Source organism: Glycine soja, chromosome 8 (assembly GCF_004193775.1).
Source record: "Glycine soja cultivar W05 chromosome 8, ASM419377v2, whole genome shotgun sequence".
NCBI classification, from domain to species: Eukaryota; Viridiplantae; Streptophyta; class Magnoliopsida; order Fabales; family Fabaceae; genus Glycine; species Glycine soja.
The window spans coordinates 1090220-1112359 of NC_041009.1; the positions used below are offsets into that span (position 1 = coordinate 1090220).

The 22140-nt window shown below is 33.3% G+C and overlaps 3 protein-coding genes across 6 annotated transcripts; 2 read left to right on the top strand and 1 right to left on the bottom strand.

Moving 5' to 3' along the window:
• The first annotated feature begins 1 nt into the window (after position 1).
• Positions 2–1924, top strand: LOC114421006 (probable glutathione peroxidase 8). Of its 2 annotated transcripts, XM_028386748.1 has the most exons (6): positions 2–241; positions 550–626; positions 721–782; positions 963–1081; positions 1421–1588; positions 1678–1924. In XM_028386748.1, the coding sequence occupies exons 1-6, from the start codon at positions 197–199 to the stop codon at positions 1708–1710; spliced, it is 504 nt and encodes a 167-aa protein (XP_028242549.1). In that variant the 5' UTR covers positions 2–196; the 3' UTR covers positions 1711–1924. The 2 variants fall into 2 exon arrangements, with proteins under 2 accessions (XP_028242549.1, XP_028242550.1); XM_028386749.1 differs by lacking the exon at positions 2–241 and having other exon boundaries at positions 721–889.
• Positions 1925–2480: 556 nt separating this feature from the next.
• On the bottom strand, positions 2481–6910 carry LOC114421005 (AT-hook motif nuclear-localized protein 5-like). Its single transcript, XM_028386747.1, has 5 exons — positions 5632–6910; positions 4403–4470; positions 3641–3772; positions 3393–3551; positions 2481–3047 (listed from the first exon to the last, which is right to left on the bottom strand). The coding sequence occupies exons 1-5, from the start codon at positions 6083–6085 to the stop codon at positions 2802–2804; spliced, it is 1059 nt and encodes a 352-aa protein (XP_028242548.1). The 5' UTR covers positions 6086–6910; the 3' UTR covers positions 2481–2801.
• Positions 6911–10548: 3638 nt separating this feature from the next.
• LOC114421007 (serine/threonine-protein kinase BSK7-like) lies at positions 10549–21767 on the top strand. 3 transcript variants are annotated; one of them, XM_028386753.1, is made up of 12 exons: positions 10549–10632; positions 10842–10900; positions 11318–11409; positions 11492–11715; positions 13272–13407; positions 13734–13867; positions 14482–14587; positions 15201–15286; positions 15499–15687; positions 17773–17925; positions 19577–19690; positions 21023–21767. In XM_028386753.1, the coding sequence occupies exons 3-12, from the start codon at positions 11325–11327 to the stop codon at positions 21263–21265; spliced, it is 1470 nt and encodes a 489-aa protein (XP_028242554.1). In that variant the 5' UTR covers positions 10549–10632; positions 10842–10900; positions 11318–11324; the 3' UTR covers positions 21266–21767. The 3 variants fall into 3 exon arrangements, with proteins under 3 accessions (XP_028242554.1, XP_028242552.1, XP_028242551.1); XM_028386751.1 differs by having other exon boundaries at positions 10561–10632; positions 10834–10900; XM_028386750.1 differs by lacking the exons at positions 10549–10632; positions 10842–10900 and having other exon boundaries at positions 11307–11409.
• The last annotated feature ends 373 nt before the right edge of the window (positions 21768–22140 follow it).

The window sequence follows — 22140 nt, forward strand, 5'->3', positions numbered from 1 at the left end:
TAACCAAATTCAGATATTTTATCGAAACTATATAATTGAATATGTAAAAAACCCTAATGTTAAAAAAATATAATTACAATAAATAAACGATGGTAATAATTTACACATGTAAAGTACCATATATAAGGTTCTAAACTCAGCTTCTGAGTTCAGATTCTACCCGAAGCTGTTGCCTTCTCTTCGTTGCCCGCCCACCATGGCCACCAACCATTCAAAGTCCGTCTTTGATTTTACTGTCAAGGTTTCTACTCTGTCTCTCTCTTTGCTTTGACTTTTCGATCAACTTCTGTTCCCTTAAATCGCTACTTTTTCTTCTATTACAACCTTGTTTTTTTATTTACAATCTTTTTTATCAGTAAATATTAATAGTTAGAATATTAGTTTTAATAAGTGGGATCCAAGTCCTGACTTTCTCTCTCTCTTTTTTTCTTAATCATTGAACGCATCTTATACCTGATTTTATTTACAATTATAAAAACCATCATTTTAATCATGTAAATTCATAGTGATATTAAATAACGTGTAGCGAGTTTTTCTGTTCTCTTGCAGGATGCTAAAGGCGATGATGTGGATCTTGCTACTTACAAGGGAAAAGTCTTGCTGATTGTTAATGTTGCTTCCAAATGGTATCCCCCTCATATCAATTATTTATTATTCTTCCTGAAATCGTCATCAACGTGAGAATGTTTTTTAGTTTTTGTTCGTTTTGTGTTGAGGCAGTGGCATGACCAACTCAAATTATGTGGAGTTGAATCAACTATTCGAGAAATACAAAGACAAAGGTTGACTCTTTATGCTTTGGGCTTGCGTTATTATACTTATCTTACCTCAAAGGGGAGAAACCTGGTTTTGGAGTTTGATATTGTGATGTTTTACTCTGTGAAGCACGGTATTTCTTTTTATTATTTTCCAAAAGCTTGATTTTGATTAATACAAATGAGTGAGTTTAATGGCTTCATTAGGGCTGGAGATTCTGGCATTTCCATGTAATCAATTTGGTGAGGAGGAACCCGGAAGCAATGATCAAATTCAGGAGTTTGTCTGCACTCGCTTTAAATCTGAATTTCCCATCTTTGATAAGGTAAATGAATGCATAAGCTTTGAAAGCTTACTCTTTAATCGCCATTTTTGGGCCCTCAAGTGCCAAAAATATATTCTTATGTTCTCTTCCAAATTCCAATTTTTTTTTTTTTGTGACACTTGTGCTGAAAGATTAAATATTACTAGAGATTTCGTGCTTGTGCATTAGTTGAGTTTTGCGTTTGCTGTGGCATGAGATTCATTTTGCTTGGCCATCTATTGCCAACACTAATCAGAATTTTCATCTGCTTTAGACTCTACAATAATTTATCTGCTTCAATTTTTTTGAAGATATGTGACACGCACCAATTACAAGTTTGTCCCTCTGTTATTGTGCTAGATTGAAGTGAATGGAGACAGTGCTTGTCCTTTGTATAAGTTCTTAAAGTCAGGCAAGTGGGGAATCTTTGGGGATGATATTCAGTGGAACTTTGCCAAATTCTTGATTGACAAGGATGGGCAAGTGGTAGATCGCTATTATCCCACCACATCTCCTCTTAGCCTTGAGGTATTATTCTGTCTTATATTATTATTCTAGAAATCATATGGTTTATGCTGCCAATAATTCTTATGGCATTTATTTTTATTGTTTTGCAGCGAGACATCCGTAAGTTAATTGGTATTGTCTGAATGCAAGGATTCAGTTGGGAAGAGAGGATGTTGTGAATGCCAAAGCACCTTTTCTTGACTTTATTATGTTCACTTTTGTGAAGTATGATGTTGTGCTTAAAGGTTTTGACTAAACTGAACAAGATCTGCTCATTGGCATGGACAACATTTACATGATGCCTGGTTTTATTGGGATTATGAAAGAATAAATCTTAAACACATAATAATATGCCAATGATGAACATGAAAAGTTATTTAAAGGTCGCCTAAATAAAAAAATCAGATAACTTTATGTTCTAATTTTCCACTTAAACTTTATCATGAGGGGTGGGAATCCAAGATTCTCATTAAGGAAGAAACTTATTTATATATATTTTTTTTCTCATTTTCAGAAATATCTTGCACATACCAAATATATTTTGGACATTTTCAGAAAATATAATCCTTAGAATCTTGATTCGCGGGGTCAGGATGAAAAAAATATTGTATACCAAACGCCTCTTTAAAGATTGTTGTCAGCATTCTTTAATTATTAAAGGAAAACAAAAATAAAGTTATTTCTATTTATTTTTAAAAAAAATGAATATTAATAAGAATAAACAAAAACTTAAAACATTAAAATTCAACTAATTTATTATTTTTAATTATTTCTCTTACCAAAATATTAAAATAAAAACCCCATTCTGAAACATACTCTTTCCAGCAATAATCTAGTTAACATTCAGGTCCAGCTCAGTCTCAATTATATTTTGTTCAGTTTATTAGGCTTCATAATAAACAGATATCAAATGCAAGGCAAATAGTAGCGTGTTTCAACGTTAAACATTTTGGACCGCAAAGAGGGATCCCAGAATTCACTAAATTCAACGCAGGACAATATGCATCCCAATGAAGTTTGTCATATGATCATTTCAACAGACATTTTTGGGATATGCCAAGAATCATCACTTAAACCCGAATCAAACAATTCATTTGTTTCAGCATGTATTAGTGCAAACCTGTTACCCAGCAACGTGGGGGGATAACAAGCAGCCACAATGCTCACAAACTCAAGTTCATTTACAACAACAGTTATATACAAATCTGCAATGTCTCTCTTCCGAAATAAACTCTCAACCGCGAGTCAAGTCGATGCCAGTATGCATGTGTGTGCTTTTCAGCTCTGCTGGTCGTGATCCAGGCCAAAGGTTTGTTGCAGAAAGAGGGAGGTAGTTTTGACCGGGGGGAGCAGGAGCACTGGCTGGAGAAGCTAACTTATCGTTATGCTGAGGAGGTGGCTCAGAACTTTCATCTTTGATAGTGGTTCCTAGTTTAGACTTGGTCTTGGAGCCACCATAAACAAAACTGCACAACATCACCTGCAGCAAGGAAAACCTTCATTCTTCTATCTAGCTTTTTGCTTTTTAGTTTTTTGGGTTATTGATATTGTTTTGGTTTTGATTCTTTCGAATGTGAAGTATCCTGTGATGCAGAAAAACATGAAGCATGTAGAACATCCTACCCACCCACATGCTGAACAAGGAAACTATAGAAGTATGAACAAGCCTAAGCTCAGCATCCCTATCTGACTATCTCCAATCTCTATTTCCCCAATCCATTTGAAGCAATTTCTTGTTTAAACAAATTGTTTCCAGCATTAACCGCATGAATAAGCAATTAAGGATGCAATCAAGATACTGTGGATTTTAGAGGAATCAAGATACCTGCACGGGGCCTCCAGCAATAAGCACAGCAACACCACCACCAATAACATGACCATCATGGCTAGAGAGCGAAACACTAATGCCACCAGTTCTATTGGAGGGTCCACCGTCTTCGGCAACCAAGTAAGAACCAGACAAGCATAGTATTTGGAATCGTCCCTATAAAAATTAAATAATAAAACAAGTTTCTTATTACAACATAAGAACCAACCTTAGGCACTTTAAGCAATACTAATGAGTGCTTTCACCTCAAAAGTTACACTAGCATTGGTAGAAGCAGGCTGTCGCAGAGTGACTGAAGAAACTGTCCCAGTGCCCGACATGATGCACAGAGCCCTTGATCTCTGCTGTGATAATGACAATAATTTTGCCACAATGTCCTAAAATAGGGAAAAAATTATCATTCAAAGGAACTTCTGAATCAATGTGAATTGATGAGAATAAATCTTGAAGGTTTCCATGATGAATAAAGTAATTATGCTTTTTGAAAACCGAAATTTAAAATTAGATGATTATATCAAGTAGTATCTTCACTCATTCACTCATCAGTATCGCATGCAATCAACAATCCTCTTTACAAGTGACAGTAGTCTTCAATTTATATTCCTGTTGACAAACCCAGTCAATGACAACTCCATCCATGTGTGCATTCAATGATTTCCAGTTATATAAACCATCCATGGGGGTTGCATGTCATGATTAGTAAATTAAAATTATGTCAATATGCTGAATAAAAATGAAGCACATTTATTTTGGAAAAAAGAAAGTTCTCTTCCCACTGTTTTTCAATATATGCCTTTCAGATTCATGTGGAGTATGGACTAATTGGCCACAGAAAGTAAATTTTCTAAATTGAATGAGTTCTTTTTTCCTATGCCAATGATTTTAGAGACACAACAGAATCGGACCAATAAAATTTGCCCCTCAACATCTTCACATTCTGGATTCAGAAAGAGAACTAAATAAGTAAGAACATCTATATTGCTTATGAACAGAAAGAATGTTACTACCTCCCCAACTCCAATAGTGACAACATGAGGCGAAAAGGCCAACCCTGCTGAACTATTCATCCATTCACCTGAGATGCAATAAAAAAGATGTTTAAGGTCCAGACACTTTCAAGAAAGTAAATAAATATATCTTGTTACTACCATTAATTACCACCAAACAATTTTTTTTTTTGCTCAGCAAAAATATATATATTATGTAGATATTGGAAGTACCAGTGGTACTGAAAATACAATATGGGGATTATGTAACCAGCTGGATCCTATGGTTATTACAAGGATCCAAGCCAGCTCCACATTACCCTGTTACAACAGTCCAGCCCCTATCCTCCCAACCTAGGTACAGAAGCCTACTCTTAGATTAGTGGACCATTGGTTAAAGTGTAATACAAAATCTTTCTCCATTGATTTGAGCCATGTCCAAGTTAGTAGTATTGCATCATCCAGCACTTTGCTACCATTGAACAATTCATTTTTAAAAACTATCTTGTTTCTTTGCTGCCAAATGGTCCACGTTACTACCAAACAATTAAAAAAGAGTTGCCCGAGGGGAAGGGAAAAGTGCAAAACCTAGCACAGTAGCAGACATGCTCAACATCAGAAATCTTTTATTTTAATTTTAAAATCCAGAAATGTGAACCTGGACAGCCAAGGCCAAGTGACTATTGCAGTCAGCACACATGCTCAACATCAAGTATCATGATGAAGGCTACTAATTTCTACATACATATTTTGGTTTAACCAGTTCTATGCATCTCCAGGAAATCCATTCATCAGAATAACATTCACTTCCAGAAATTTGAAAAGTACAGTAGAAGTGTAGAATTTAAGACTAACAAGTAATCATATCAAAAGAAACCAAATTATAGAATGTCAGTAACCTGGCCCAACACAGAAAATAATGGCAAATGATTAGGGGAAAAAAGGAAACAGAACTAACCAGTATAATGCATCCAGAAATATAAAAATAACAGCAACACAAAAATCATGCATTTTAAAATACATTTTAGCAATATGAAAACACAGTCAGCATCCACCTATTGCTAAGTTACTTATAATTATTAAAAAAAAGGGAAATTTAACAGCATAAATCTTCAGAAATTTAAGTCACTATCTACTTCTGAACCAAAATCAAAACAAAAATAGTCAAGTCAAATACTGAAGAGCAAACTTCCATCATGAGTACAGCACATTACAATACACAAGAAACGATGATCCTCACGCAACCACACCTAAAGCGGCTAGCTGTTGCTTCCTTCCAGAGCCAGGAGGGCGCCCTCTCGCCTTTTTCTGAGAAGGGGTGGTTTCACTAGCATCCTGAGTGGAGTTTGCAGGGGCAGACATTGGAGACAGTCTCAAAGAAACTGCTCCATCAGGACCATATTTACGGGGTCTCCCTCTTTTCTTCTTCACAGGCTCACTTGAAGGTGCCCCAATCCCAATGCCATGGTTAAAATTGGTATGACCCTGAGGTGGCTCCACTGAAAATGGGGAACTAGACCCTACAGAACCACCACCCTGACCCTGACCACCCCTAGCATTTGACTCAGCTTGAATGCCAGTGTTTGACAAAGGTCTGAACCCAGGGGCTGGTTCGAACCCAGAGGCAGACCCTCCGATCCCTACTCTATGCATGTAATATGGAGCTGAGCTACCAGAGAATGCCATAGCTTCTCGGCCATCCATGTATTTAGTTGCAAGTATACAAGCTTTCTACTACTTATGCAACTAAGCTAAAAGCCTAAAACTCTTCCAAACTCAAGTTAAAAAATAGGTGAAGATGCTAAAGTGGAAAGGCACAAACCATGATGGAAAAATTGGATTTTGACCCCAAAAAATAACAAAAGTGATCTAAAAGACAGTAGCTAACAAGCTCAAATACTTGGCAAAGTGTGTGCTGGAAAAAGGGTTTTGCAAGGGTTTTGTTCAACTAGATGAATCTAAAATAACCCCTCTAGAAAAAATAAAAAAGAGATCAAATAGCCCTACCCCTACCCGGTAGAAAGGAACTCAAAACAGTGTATCCATTGAAAACCCATGAGAAAGCTCACTGGGAAATGTTGTGTCTATTAAAAAAAATGTGGGAGCATCAGAAGCTTGGATTCCAGACATAAAACTCAGACTTGCAAGCTGGCAGTTCCCAAAACCATGTCTGAACTGACTTAGAAAACAAAACCCCAGATTTGAAATCTAGGGTTTTGACAGAAGAATGCAGGGGGTAAAAAGGACAAAAGGGGTGTGAGAGTTGGGAGTTGAGAAGGGGAAAAGCGAATAAAAATATGAGCTTTTGAATTGAAGTGGGGTTAGTGAAGTAGTGAATCAGATGGGTGTAGAAAAGGGGTAAATAAAAGACCCTTTGTTGTTAATTTTGTGTTGTGTAATGGTGAGTGAGGGTGGAGTAGGAGTAGTGGGAAGTATCTGACCAAGAAGGCAGAGAGATAAAAAAAGGGAAACATAACAACAAAAGAAGACTAACAGGGACGGCAGAAAATGTGGGCATTGGAGGGAAAGAGTGGCCTACCAAAGTACTAAAACCTGATGTCCTTTCTCTGACTGCTATTGCTTCTTAGGGTACTGAGCCTTTGCTTCATACAGACGGAGTATGAAGTCCTTAATTAACTAGCTAATTAATTTTTTTAGCTACAAGATAGATACGTAATCTAAATTGTCTTAGACTTTGTTATTAATAAAGTAAATTTTGGCTGCACTGTTGTTTTTATGTATGCTGTCGCCTGCCATATTGGAAGAGTGAATTTTTAGCACGGTAGACTGTACATACTGTTATTTTAGTTTAATCAGTGTGTTAAAATTTAAGGAGCGAATTATGTTGTTTATAATAGTTGTCGAATAAGGTTTTTTTTTTATAAAAAATATATGCAGTCTATGCATTTTTAAATAGTTTGGATCACTCATGAAAATGTCGAACAGATAGTTGAAATGTTTGAGGTCAAGATTCTCCTGTTATAACTCATATCTTAAGAAATGTCAAAAAAAATGCCTAGCATTTCAATAAAGTGCTTTTTGGCAACGTTCTTAGAAGAAAGCGTGCAATTTAGGCTCCCCTGTAGGAATTAAAATCAACGGTCTCCAAAGTTCTCCCATTTTCTTTTTTTCATTTCAACAAACTCACACGATGCGTTACCTTTTGTTCCGCCTTAGTGTATTTGTTATGATCTCATAATTCAACAATTAGGAGGAATGACTTATTACGTTTAACCATTTAAAGATATATATATATATATCAGCATTTTTCAAAATTTATTTGAACATAATCTTAAATAAGTAGGTTTCTATTAAAATTTATGACAATGTATTTGTGCTTTTATGTTTTTCAAAATAATAAAAATATTAAAAAAAATTGTTGTCTATATTTTTTTTCACAAATAAATTATGTGCTTGATTTTCTATTGGTGCAATAACTCAGTGAATCGACATTGAACATGTTCTAGAAACAAACAAGTTAGAGTTGGTGGAAGATTCAATTTTGTGTATTTGAAATACACTTACATGGCTCTGAGGGTGTGCACTTGCACCACTTATTCTTTAAATTTATTAAATTTGTAAATAAAATCTTATATTTTTATATTTTATTTTATTTATATTTATATAATTAAACCAATTAATTTTATTTTTTATAATTTACACTGATTTAGGATTTTGGATCCGTCACTGCTAAAATAAATGGACAAATTAAAAATGAAATAAATGTTGTATCCCTCAACAAAAAACATTCGATGCTCGGTTGCACCATCTTCTTTAACGATTCAAACAAAGTTTGATGCTATTTTTCAAGCAAAGTTTCATGGAGGGATGACAAATGCATCCATAAAAAAGCATTTGTGGTGAATGACAATCAAACATAATGAAAGATAAAGCAGGGGGTCATGAAACATAAATTAAGGAAAAGATTTTACTAAATGTTAAAAGAAGTTATAACTTAAACATTAAAGTCTCACAAGCTATCCTGAGTTAACAAGTTTTTATATTTTTTGTGAATTTTATATTATTAAATAAGTATCATTTTTGTCGACTATAATAATTGCGAGGTTTTCTTTTCATGATTCCTTTAAGGGTATATTCGGTTGCTTTTCCGATAAATATTTATTAATCATCTCGAGAGAGAGTCTAGTGAGAATTTGTTAAGTTATTTTTTTGGTTATTATAATATTTTTTGTAGTTGGCAAGAAATTCATACATAATTTTATTTTAATAATAAGAAACTTATTTTTATATATTTTATTTTTATTTAATTGTAATTTAATTATAATATTATTATGTGTTAGATAAATATTATTTTTATTAAAAAACAATTTTTATATAAGATATAAATCTTATTTTTTTAAAAAAATTCGTCACATAAATTTACTTCAATGAGAAAAAACTATAAAAATTAGTTTCTTTATATACATGTTTATAAAATTCACATACATACACGCATCAATATACATAACATTTTGTTTATAATAATATCTTTAATTTTGGCTTTTGATGAATTTGTTTTCTGGTTTCTTAGGGCATGAATGATGGTAATGGGGTTTGAGTTGTGAACGGTTTTATAAAAGGAGCGATGTCGGTCGAAACAGCGTCGTGGAGGACCAACCCCTCATGCGGACAGCGATACAGTGAAAAAAAAACAATTATATTTTGTGGCCCATATTTATCTACATAATCCAATCTATCCTATTATAACGCTAAAAAAACTGCTGTTAAGAACCTATAATTAATTACTCAATAAAATTTACTCATGTTTTTAATATAAATAAACAAAACATATGCAACTTTATTTTATGCAAAATAGTACAACTAAGTACATAAATGAAGAAAAAAAAATCGAATTTTCTATATCACATCCAAATAACAACAAATTTTCATTAACAAGTTTTAAACTTTTAATAACATAAAATTCTTGATATCTTTTCAAATTTTGAATTAGTCAAAATGATGGATAGGAAGATTAAGATAGAAAACCTTTTAATAATATTAAATTAAAACACAGAAAACAATACTTAATTATAAGTCTGTGTAACAGAAAAAAAAACTTATTGAATCTCTTCAAATAAAAAGGATCATATTATGTAAATTTTAATTTATACCTTAGTTTTAGTGAAATAAACTTGAATCCCCTGCGATGCATACATTTAATTTCAATTTTCAACTTGAATATCATTTTTGCATATTTTGAATTTAATAACTTTTTAACTTTATTTTTTTATTGTAAATTTAAATCTTATTTTAAAAATATGGTACAGTAACTCTTTATGTTTATATCCCTTTACATACAACCACGCGCATCTTCTTGATTTTGTAATATATGTCTTCTAAATTTTGTATTAACTTTAATAATTTTTCTCTGTGATTAATTAATTAATTATACATTCATTTTTTGTTTTTCTTAGTCATTTTTTCATTACTCAGTTTTTTTTTTCTTTAGCATAAAATATATTTATAAATTACTACTAAACTAGTATTTTATTAATAAACTAAACTTTAGCAATATTTATGAAAATATAAATCACATTCAATACCTATAGTAAAAAGAAAGTAAAAGGACTAATAAAAAGATGAAATAGAAGTTTTAATATTTTTGTTTAAAATATTATTTTTTCCACACATACAACCTTTGAAAAATAATTTTATCTGCAGTTAAAAAAAAGAAAAATAATTCTATCTAAGTTAGATTTTTCTTTTTTGAAAACAAAGTACTTTGACTGTCGAAACCATGAAACTAACATGAGAAACTTGATAATCAATTAATGGATAACGTCACTCATAAGAAGTAAGAAGTGTTACTTTATTTGCATAAGTAAAAATCAAGCTATTATCATAAAAATAAAAAAAGTAAAAATCAAACTCTTATCATATTTTGTTGTCTAAATCAAATGTTGCATATGTCTTTTAATTTACTGACTTAGAGATTAATTTCACTAAGGACAAATTTTAATCAAAATGAAAATCAAACACCAAATAACTCAAGGCAGATAACCCTGATAAAAGAAAAAATATTACTACTACTTGATTTACGCAATGATTTTAACCTTTACGAAGTTCAGTTTTTGACTTCCATTTTTTATTCCTTTATTAATGAGAGGTTATTTATTATACTGAATAAAAATAATATTAAAATTCACAGTATATATAAGTTGTGAAAGATCAGAACTAGCAAGGAAAGTCCTTTCGCTTTCCTGTCTTTCATTGTTTTGTTTTAACTGTTTCGAATCCCTGCGCTTGCTTAGGTGCTTCGTCAATGCTTCTTATCGCTTTTCTTCTTCAATTACTCTTCATGCTTCTTTCTGATCCTTGATTTTGGCACAAAAACTTACCTTGCTTCATTGCTTGGTGCCTTAATTTCGTCTTCTTCTAATGCATTTTTATTTGTTCTACACAAATAAATGTTTTGGAGTTCATTTTTGGTTGATTTGGTTGCTTTGTATTAGCAATTCAGGGAGGAACCGTTGAAGTGGATTGACCCAGTACTGCTTTCAATTTGCTGCTGAAGGAAAGGTTTGGTTTTTTAGCTGTATATGCTGCATATTCGGGTCTTGTTATGCTTGTTTTTTTTATAATTTCTGTATAGGGTGGTTTCTATCGTTTGTTTTATTGTTATCTACTATTGGGTTCAAGTTCAACCTACATGGTCCCAGGTGACATTCAATTGTGAATTCTTGATGAGCTCCGTATAGAACCTGCTTGTTGTGGGGCTTTTGTTTTCTTGATGTAAAAGGGTTTTTGAATATTAAAAAAAAATCCAATTTTGGTTAGTGAAGGCCTACCAAACTTGTTTTAATGTAATTCTGTGAGTGACGGGGTTTGTAGTGTGTGCAGTTGAAGGTGGTGATAGGTTGAGAGGTTAAGCAAAAAGGGGCTTTTGGGTAAATTTGATAGTTTTTTGACTAACTGGAATTTGCCAATGATTTATAGGGTTGGGATGGGTTGTGACTTTTCCAAGTACACAGTGTGCTGCACGGGTACGGAGCAAGATGGTCCGGCTGCTGAGGCTCAGGTTGATGGTGGTAAGTGTTTGAATGTGCCTATATTTCTGTTCTTGCTGCTCTGAGAGTGATTGCTCTTTCTGTGTTTATATTTCTTGTTCAGGAAACGAAGACAATGTTGTTGAGGGCGTTGACTTGCCGCGGTTTCATGAATTCACAATTGAACAGCTTAGGAGGGCTACATCCGGATTTGCCATTGAAAATATAGTTTCTGAACATGGAGAAAAGGCTCCAAATGTGGTCTATAAAGGGAAACTTGATAATCAGATGCGAATTGCTGTCAAACGGTTCAACAGAAATGCTTGGCCTGAAGCGCAACCATTTTTGGTAAGCATGCATCAGTTTACGTGGTGCCAACACTATGTAGATTTGCTATTTTAAATGTTCATTATGAGTATCAGTTTTCTTGTATGTTTATGCTTTTTATAGTGTTGTGATTTCCAGTTGGTTTTACCAAACTTTTTGTCGCTTTTAACGGCAGAATCAATTATTATTTTGTTTCGTGATCTGTCTGTTAATTTTTTTTTTTTTTGTTTTTACCACACTCTTTCCTGCTAAAGACATGAATCCGATGGGGGTTGGGGGAATGGCTGAATCATTTATTAGTTTGTTTTATACATGTGTGTCTGTTGTTTTTGTGCATTTGTGTTTCTTTATCTAGGATAAATAATTATAGTATAGTCCAATTCAAATATGTTTTGCACTGTGTAGATTTGTTATTTTTTTATGTTTGTGGCTTTCTTGTATGTTTATGCTTTTTATAATGTTGCGATCTCCAGTTGGTTTTACTGAACTTTTGTCGCTTTTAACAGCTGAATCAATTATTATTTTGTTTTGTGCATGTGTGTCTGTTAATATTTTTTTTGTCGGTTTTACCTCACTCTTTTCCGGCTAAAGACAGATCCTATGGGGTTTGAGGCAACAGCTGAATCATTTATTAGTTTGCTTTAAACACGTGTGTTTGTTTTTTTTCTTGCATTGGCATTTCTTTATCTTGGATAATAATGAATAATTATAATGCGGTCCAATTCAAATGTGTTTTACATGGTTTAATTGCTGTCGAATGTGGTCCAATTCAGCCTGGCCAGATGTCCAGCAGTTTTTGGGGGGCTTGAAGTATTCTTCATTTTAATTATGTTGCAATCTCTAATTGGTTTAACCATACTTCTTTTTGTTTTTAATGGCTGAATTAATTACTATTTTATTTTGTGCATGTGTGTTTTTTCTGCTGGTTTTACCTCACTCGTCTGGCTGAGGACACACAGAAATCTTATGGGGATGGTTGGAACAATTGGGTCAATTATTAGTTTGTTTTATTCACATGTGTATGTTGTTTTCGCACATGTTTATTTCTTTATCTAAGATGGTCCAACTCAAGCCTGTTTTACATGGTTTAATGCCTCCTAACTCATGCATGACCTAATGACATATGTGTTTCTTGTTTCTATAGAATATTTTCTATTGTTGTGCAACATTTTCATACTTAATAGATATTTTATATGTAATGTGCTACATCTATCAATATAATTAACTTGTGCTGAAAATTTTGGTGTGCGATTTATGTTTAGTTTCACTTGCCAATGACAGTTGGCTCAATTAATATTTAATAGTATTGAACAGTGTTGAGAAAAAGGTCTTGGCTTTGTTTCCTGATTCGGATCCTTCATTTGTAAGTTGCATTTGGAGTTAAAGCTTCAAACATCTTGGTGATGGATTTGTTGCTTTAAGGATTTTCCTTTTTGCATGTAGTGCCAGTTGAATATTATCCACTATTTTCACAATTTTTTTCCATGTGGTTAGTGATATAGTTTTCTTCATTCACTTATACATGCTGTTCAATATTCATTATTAGCTTGTTAAAGAAACTTCTTTCCTTCCTTCAGGAGGAGGCTAGGGCTGTTGGTCAGCTAAGGAACCAAAGATTGATAAATCTGCTTGGATGTTGTTGTGAAGGTGAAGAAAGGTTACTTGTTGCAGAATATATGCCCAATGATACTTTGGCAAAGCATTTATTCCATTGTAAGTGCATAACTGACAATTAATTCAGTTTGCCAGCATTAGCTTTGCCATTTACTTGTTTGTATTTTTAAATCAAACTCTTATCTAACCAGTGACTGAGCACAATCTTGAGTTATTAGGAAAGTCCCTTTGTCAGATGATTCTTTTAAATCTGTTTGCCAAGGAGTTTATTATGAAGGAAATTCATTGTCAATGCTCTCTTGTATTCATTTTATTTTACTTAGTGAACTGTAGCTGTGATTTTTTGTTGCCCCTACTTCTTGCTCTCATTCTCTTAAATATGGTTTGGTGACTTTCTTATAACAACTTTTTACACAATTATTTAGGGGAAACTCAGCCCATGAGATGGGCAATGCGAATGAGAGTTGCTCTGTGCCTTGCCCAAGCTCTAGAGTACTGTACCAGCAAAGGACGTGCTCTATATCATGATCTGAATGCTTACAGAGTTCTTTATGATGATGTAAGTTTATTTTCTTCATCTGTGACATGACCTTATTATTCAAGGTTAAGGAATTGTTGGATGATGCTCATCTGCATGTTAATTGTCTTTTATTCTTATGAAGTGGTATCCAGCACACAATCTAATGGGTGTAATCCTGGAAAGCTTTATTACAGTCAATAAAAATGATATTTTATTCAATTGAATTGCTTAAAAAAAATAATTAATATCATTTAATATTGACAATTCACTTCCCTTAACAAGTCAACAAGTTAATACTTATTTTGTCATGTCTTCAAATTTTCATACTTCATACTCTGAATTAAGTTAAAATATTGATTTACAATAGTTGGATAGACAGCCAAGATACACTGTACGTATATAAATATACTGTTTTTGTAGAATTTGAAATGATATCAGAATCTTAAGAGTACCAAGATATAGAGTTGACCATTGTTCAATATTTCATTGCCTTAGCGGGTAAAGACTAGGATGGATGTAAGTAGCTATTTACTTGATTAAGAGGCTATGAAAGGGCACTGATACTGTGGAAGAAACTGCTATAAATTAGTGCTTTCTTAGCCTAAATAGTATGTGTGACTGTCCTTTTTCTTTTTTTCCTCCTTATTATTCAGGAATACAATCCTAGACTTTCATGCTTCGGTCTGATGAAAAATAGTAGAGATGGGAAAAGTTACAGTACAAATTTGGCATTCACTCCACCTGAATATCTGAGGACAGGTACCCCCTCACAAGATATATTTTTCATCACAAAATCATGTTACTCAATCTTCTATGCCTGTGCTTGGAGATCAAACTTTAGTACTGATGCTTATTAAGAATTTTCAGATATGATAATTGATTTTTCTTCTCTCATAACGGTTGTTTCTGTTACTCTATTTTCATAAAGTTTTTGTCAACTTAAAAGGGTATTAAGCTGTGAAAGTGTGAAACTGTTTAGTCATACCAGGTCTTCTGCAAAATTTGTTCTTAGATCGATTTTATTCTTTCATTGTTTCTCTTTATAAACTTTTCATCCAATGGTTGACTTATTGTTGGAGATTTATCTTCACATTGATGTTGGTGATATTTGACCATGTTTGGGTGGAGCTATTAGTGCCATTGTCATAATTTATCTTATTATTATAAACAGGTTGATATAATCTACTGCCATTTCAAACTTAATGTGATTGGAGTGGATAATATAATTCCCATCTCTCCCAAATAGAAAAAACAATAGTTTATATGACGTGATGGCTTAATTATGTTACTTATTTTATATCCTATAATCTCATACCATAATTATAAGTATATGATGGCATTGCGTCTGCCCTCCTTTTCCCTGGCCATGCAGGCAGAGTTACTCCAGAGAGTGTAACTTATAGCTTTGGAACCCTTTTGCTTGACCTCCTCAGTGGCAAGCATATTCCTCCAAGCCGTGTAAGTTTCTTTACTTAATAAAAAGTTATGCAAACCACTCTTACTGTGCCCTGCCCTATAATGTTGTCTATCTTAGTCTAATTGAGTTCTTCCTTTTGATCAATTTCTTCTTCTGATTGTTCTAGCTAAAATCAAGTAAGAAGTCCCTGTAAAAAACAATTCCCCAAAATAATCACTTTCAAAACATACACTTACCTTCATAATTTGTGCAGGCCCTTGACCTAATTAGAGACAAGAACCTTCAAATGCTATCAGACTCTTGCTTAGAAGGAGAGCTTACAAATGATGATGGGACTGAATTAGTGCGTCTAGCCTCACGATGTTTGCAATCTGAACCACGAGAGCGTCCTAATCCAAAGTCACTGGTTGCTGCTCTAATACCTCTACAGAAGGATTCTGAGGTTAGCTGGTTTGAAAGTGGTTCAGCATAATTTACTGTCTGAGACACAAGGATAGCTGGACTTTAATACTTTTAACTGAAGATAAGCTATAGCAGAATGCTTGAAGAGCTGTACATAAATAATTTAGCTTTTACTGCTGTTTCTTGCTTTCTTTGTTCAATGTCATTATAAAAAGTTCATATACAAGGATAGCATATAGTTCATATGCAAGGATAACATTAGAAGAATGCTTGAAGACTAGTTTATATTTGCAAGGCATATCTGTCTTAGTAATCAAATCTTGATTCAAATTCTGTATTGTTAACCTAATTGTTGAATTTTGAATTATAAATCACATTGAATCATAGGATTCAGAAATCTGATGAAAAAAATAGCTTGAAATATTTCACATAAATGTAGTGCTTAATAATTTTAAATGAGACATTGGAAAACATCTTAACTATAATCTCTCGAAAACAAAATTCCTAGACATCATTAAGTATATGAAGCCTTTATTAAAGAGGTATGGAAAAAAGAGCAATGGAACAATTTCAAGAACCCAGAATAGAAAATAGAGTAAAAGAGTGATTTTATTTCTTGACTCAATATAATAGAACAGTGAGAGAGATTTCTTTTCCAAGGATCTCCCGTTCACAAAGGATTTCCCCTTTAATGGATTATGGAGCTAATGCCTAAATCTCAATTGATACAATATAAACTGCCCCTTCCATCCTTATTCTCCCCTACTTATCTAGTTAATCCCCTTTATCTAACTGATTCCCTATGACTATCTGTCTCTAATTTATTTTCCCTTCCAACCTTACAACGCAACTCACCCTAAAATTCAACCTTGACCTCAAGGTTGAAATCTGAAAGCTAGAAAATATAAGAAATGTTCCTCTAGGCATTATTGTGGCTGCAGGACAATAAACAACTTTAATGATAGCAGTTGAGTAATCATTTATGTTTTTATGGCCATTTAGACCTATGCTGCTGCAGGAACCAAAAGATAATGATATAGTTGAATGACCTATAACTTCCAAGTCATCCTGGATGCCATTCCAAATAAAGTGCATAAAATAAAGTGAGTGATGCTGTAAAGCTCCAGTTTCAGAAGCATGAAAATATAGTAGTGGAATAACCAAATAGTATGCAATCTATAGTACTCCTTTAGTTCCTTTTTATTTAACTAGGTTTAATCGGTGCACATTGTGTAGGTGCCATAAGCTTCTAAATCTAATGATTACACCAATAAAAAAAGAGCAGTTTGAAATTCATGAGAATGTAAAAAGATGAGTTTCTCAACATAGAGTTACACAATTGAATGATGGATGTGGAACTCAAAAGGACAATCAGCCAGGAATGAAAATGATCACAACTTGCTGATGTAGCAATCAAATATAGTAAAATTGCTAACATGTGTCTCAACTTAGAGTGACATAAAGATGGATGTGGAACTAAGCAAATTGTTGATGTGAGAATCAAACAGATATGGATGTCTCAACAAAGGAATGGAGAAAAAAACTAACTAAAACTGATGTAACCCAGTGCCAGAGGATCCTTGCTTTGCATAAGTATGGGGGAGGTTCATTATACACAGCTTTTCTTTGCATATGCAAAGAGGTTATTTCTGAATTTGAACCCATGACCAACTGTCACCAAGGCGCAATTTTATTGTTTTGCCAGGACTCGGCCTCCTACAAAGGAATGTAGAATGATCACAAATTGGTGATATGACAATCAAATAGAGTGAAATTGCAAACTTTATCTTGGCATTTTGTGCTTCAAATTTTATAATTTGTAAATGGATAAATAAATATGACTATATGAGGTTAATTAACTTTCTAATTTCATTGTTGAGAACTGGTGAAAGAAATGTAAATAAGAAAAATAATAACGAATTGCCAAGTCATGTGATTTTTATTGGTGATACAAAATTGTTCCATTCATCCATTTATTGTGATTCATCACATGATATTAATCTTTAGCTAGTTGAGTTGTATTGAACTGAGATCTGAATGGTGAATCTTAAGATTCTAACCCTTGGACCATATTTTTGTTTGGTGGAATTAATTATTGATGTTTTTTATATTTATTCTTTTGTAGGTTCCTTCTAATGTGTTGATGGGTATCCCAGATGGTACAGCTGGTTTTCCCCTTTCACCTCTTGGAGAAGCTTGTCTACGAATGGATCTGACTGCCCTGCATGAGGTGATGGAGAAAATTGGGTATAAAGATGACGAGGGTGCAGCAACTGAGGTTTGTTTTTTATGTCCTAATTGTAGAACCTGTGATAAATCATTTAAAGCCATTGGTTGTTTATTATTCATTTTTGTTCAATTTTTTGATCGTGTCTTGATTGTGAATATCGAGGATTATTCATGACCACAAAGTATTTTGCCAAACTCAAAAAAGTTTTATCAAATTGCTATGCTTGCGGTTATATTCCATGGTAGTGAATGTTGTGCTTTAAAGAAACAAGAGAAAAATATAAAAGTAACAAAAATGAGAATGTTGAAATGGATGCATGGCTTCATGAGAAAGGATAAGTCTTAGAATGTGGTTTTTAGTTCTAACTCAACCATGCAAAACTGGCTTGTAAGGGGAGGGTTGTCCTCCACTTATATACACTACTTTGACCCTATCACTAATGGATGGGGTACAAAACCACCACCCTTGAGGCTACAATTAAGGCAGCCCCAAAAGAGGCAACAACTAAGGCAAGCTAGGGAGGCCTAATTAAGGTGGCTTTCGAAGCCTCCCTCTCATGCCTAGGACTTCCCGCTTAGAGTGTGGCAAATGCCGGTGGCCAAACAATGGATCTAGAATAGGCTCTAATACCATCTTAGAATGTATTTTGCCAAACTCAAGAAAGTTTTATCAAATTGCTATACGTGCGGTTATATTCAATGGTATTGAATGTTGGGCTTTAAAGAAACAAGAGAAAAATATAAAACAAAAATGAGAATGTTGAAATGGATGCGCAACTACATGAGAAAGGATAAGTCTTAGAATGTGGGTTTTGGGCCTAACTCAACCTTTCAAAATCAGTTTGTAAGTTGAGGTTGTCTTCCACTTATATAAGTTATTTTGGTATTATCACTAATCGATGTGGGACTAAACCACCACCACCCTTAAGGCTGAAATTAAGGCAGCTCCCATAGAGGCCACAACTAAGGCAGGCTAGAGGGACCACAATTAAGGTGGCTTTCTAGCAATAAGATACAATACGAGGAGATATTAATGTGACACCAATTGAAAAAAAAGATGACAAGCTTCATTAAAGCGGCTGACATGTGCAAAGAAGACTATTGGAAGCACCAATGAGGAGAATAGATTGCACTTTTTTAGTCCTGTAAAAAGGGCAAGGAAACCAAGACGAACATTAGAGGGAATTGTTAGGAGGGATCTTATGGTGAATAATATCTTTAAGAATTTGATCTTTTATCGAATCCAATGGTGTTATGCTATTCATGTAGCCAATCTCACCTAGTGAGATAAGGCTTTTGTGGTTTATCTTGATTGTGGAGTAAATGAAAGGTCATGTTTGACCCTGGAATAATTCATTGTTTCTCTTGTTATTCATTTTTGGTATTAGGAATTTATTGGGTCCTTTGTTTGACTCTTTAGTAGTTTAGTCTTAGTGGAGGAATGGGAAGGGAATATTCTATGCTATACTTGGTCTGACATATCAGACAACATAAGAAGAGTCAGTGCTACATCATGGTAATAATTAAGTTTTTCACTTATAAACTTTACTTTTTTGTTTCCATAATAGTTTACAATATGTTGGTCTAATCTTGAATCTTCTATGTCTTTTCACATTTGTATCATATTGACCTGTTTTTCCATGTAGACTGGCTGAATGGATTGTTCCCTGATTTCTTTATTTCGTTTTCCTATCAAGCAGCTTTCATTCCAAATGTGGACGAACCAGATGCAGGAAACATTGAACTCAAAGAAGAAAGGGGACGCTGCTTTTCGGCACAAGGATTTTAAAACTGCAATTGATAGCTATACGATGGTCAGTAATTTTCTTGGCACTTGGTTAATTGAAGAGTGACTCAGTTGCACTTTTGGTCCTCCTATTTTCTCAATTTCATGAATTTTGTTCCTCTCACTTTTTTGGGGTGAATTTGATCCCTACTATTTTAATTGTGTTTTTGGTCCCATCTATTAACTTAATATCCAATATTTAACGAAAATATTGGCGTTGCAGTGCAGTAGAGTGTCACGTCAACATGATTGTGCTGATGTGGCAGTGCATTAGAATGTCATCTACATTTCTTTTAAATATTGAATGTTGAGTTAACATATGGACCAAAATTGTACAATTAAAAAGTGGCGGGATCAAATTTGCAAAAAATGGGGGATGGAATTCGCAAAATTGAGAAAGAAAGGGGACTAAAAGTGCAATTAAGTCTTGATGAATATACAAAATTACTTGCGCTCTCTCCTGGCTTGGCGGATTTGATAACAGGACTGGATCTGTTTGAGATGTTGAATTCATAAGGCTAAAATATGTTTTCGATCCCTAATAAATATCCAAATTTTGTGTTTGCTCCTTGATAAGTTTTTTCTTTGCATTGAGTCCCTAATAAAACAACTTTTTTTTATCTTTGATGTTTTTTTAATTCTTGATAAATTAACGAATTTTGTGTTTTCTTTTTGATGAAAAAAATCATTTGTTATTAGTCTTTTTCGAATGGACTAATAACAAAAGAAAAAAAAATATCAGGTAGAAAACACAAAATTTGTTAATTTATAGGGACTAAAAAAGAGTGCTAAGGACTAAAAACAATTTTTTTGTTTAATTAGGGAGCAAGAACAAAGAAAAACTTTATTAAGGACAAAACATAAACTTCAGATATTTATTAGGATCACAAACAAACATATTTTAGCCAATTCATTATATAAGATGGTAATTTTCCTTTCTGAACAAGGAAAGAAAGTGATACAATTCAAATATTGAAAAGTTAAAAGCTATGTTTTATAACCTTGCAGACTAGATTGGTATACAAAATAAAGACATGCAGTTTTTTTTTTTCGGTAAATGTTAGTTTGTTAGTTTTGTTAAAAATGTTAGTTGGGGGATCATGCATGATTTTACTTTTACAAACTCTATCTGTAACTCATTATAGACTTTTGAATCCACAACCTCTCCCTCTTCCCTTCACCATTTTCAACCACTGGATCCATCTTATATCTCCTAATAAAGACATGTTGTGAATAGTCTTGAAATATATTTTCATTATATAATGAGTTTCATTTATGAATAACCTATGTTCAAAATATATCATAGATTTTGGATCTGTTACGATTTGTGTGCCACTGATGATTTCGTTGTGTAACACAGTTCATTGATGTTGGAACCATGGTTTCTCCAACGATTTATGCACGTCGTAGTCTATGTTATCTGATGAGCAATATGCCCGATGAAGCACTTAATGATGCGATGCAAGCACAAGTAATATCCCCCGTTTGGTACATTGCGTTTTATTTACAAGCTGTTGCTCTTTTAGCACTGGGCAAGGAGAATGATGCCCAGGTGCCACTTAAAGAGGGTTCTTCGCTTGAAAATAAAAAGAACACAAATTAGTTGAGTTCGTTGACCAAACCTTGCTTTCTTTTTCCTGAAGATAACTTACATAGAACATGTGCTGGTTTCTCAATGTTGCAAGGGGCTCCAGTTCCTTATCGGACAAATTGTATTGCATGGAATAGAGTGGTTTATTATACTTGTGCATGACTGGTTCATTGGTTGCCTAGAAGCATTCTTTTGCACAGACTAGAGTCACCATAAGTTATACAGTATGTATTTGCACTAGGGTTCTCTTTTTGTTGTTTAGTCAGCTATGTTAGCATAAAGGTCATGGGAAGGATTTGAGAAACTTTTGGGAGAGAGTTGTGTATGTAAAGGTTCACTTGTCAGTGTATGTCAGCATTTGTTGGGTAAACAGCAGATGTTGTTGTTGTGCTTGTAATTTAATGTACAGAACAATTGCTTATGGTTACTGCGTCGACATGAAATAGGTTGTTTTTGTATTTTGTATTGATATTGGTTTTGCATCTAATAAATTCTTTTAATCTTTTCCGTGCTATAATCTCTCCATGCTGAGTTTGCCTGATAAAAACGCATGTCTTCAATTGTAATAATCTTCAATTGTAAAAAACAAAAATATAAAATTTAATTTAATAAATAAGTAATTTTAAAATCAATTAAAAAAATTATATAATATAATATTTATATTTTATAATATTTTAAATTAAAAAAAACAAAAAAGAGAGAGAAAGTTTCAAATAGTGCATATTAGAAATTAAATTACATAGTGTAGATTGAGAAAAAATAGAAAAGAGAAGGTGTGTTTATGAAAAAAAAATTATATTTCGTACCATTGAGCTTTTCCGTTAATTAAAATATGTCATCTTTATATCGTCCTGTGTGGAACTATGCCCCAAGACATCATAATTCAT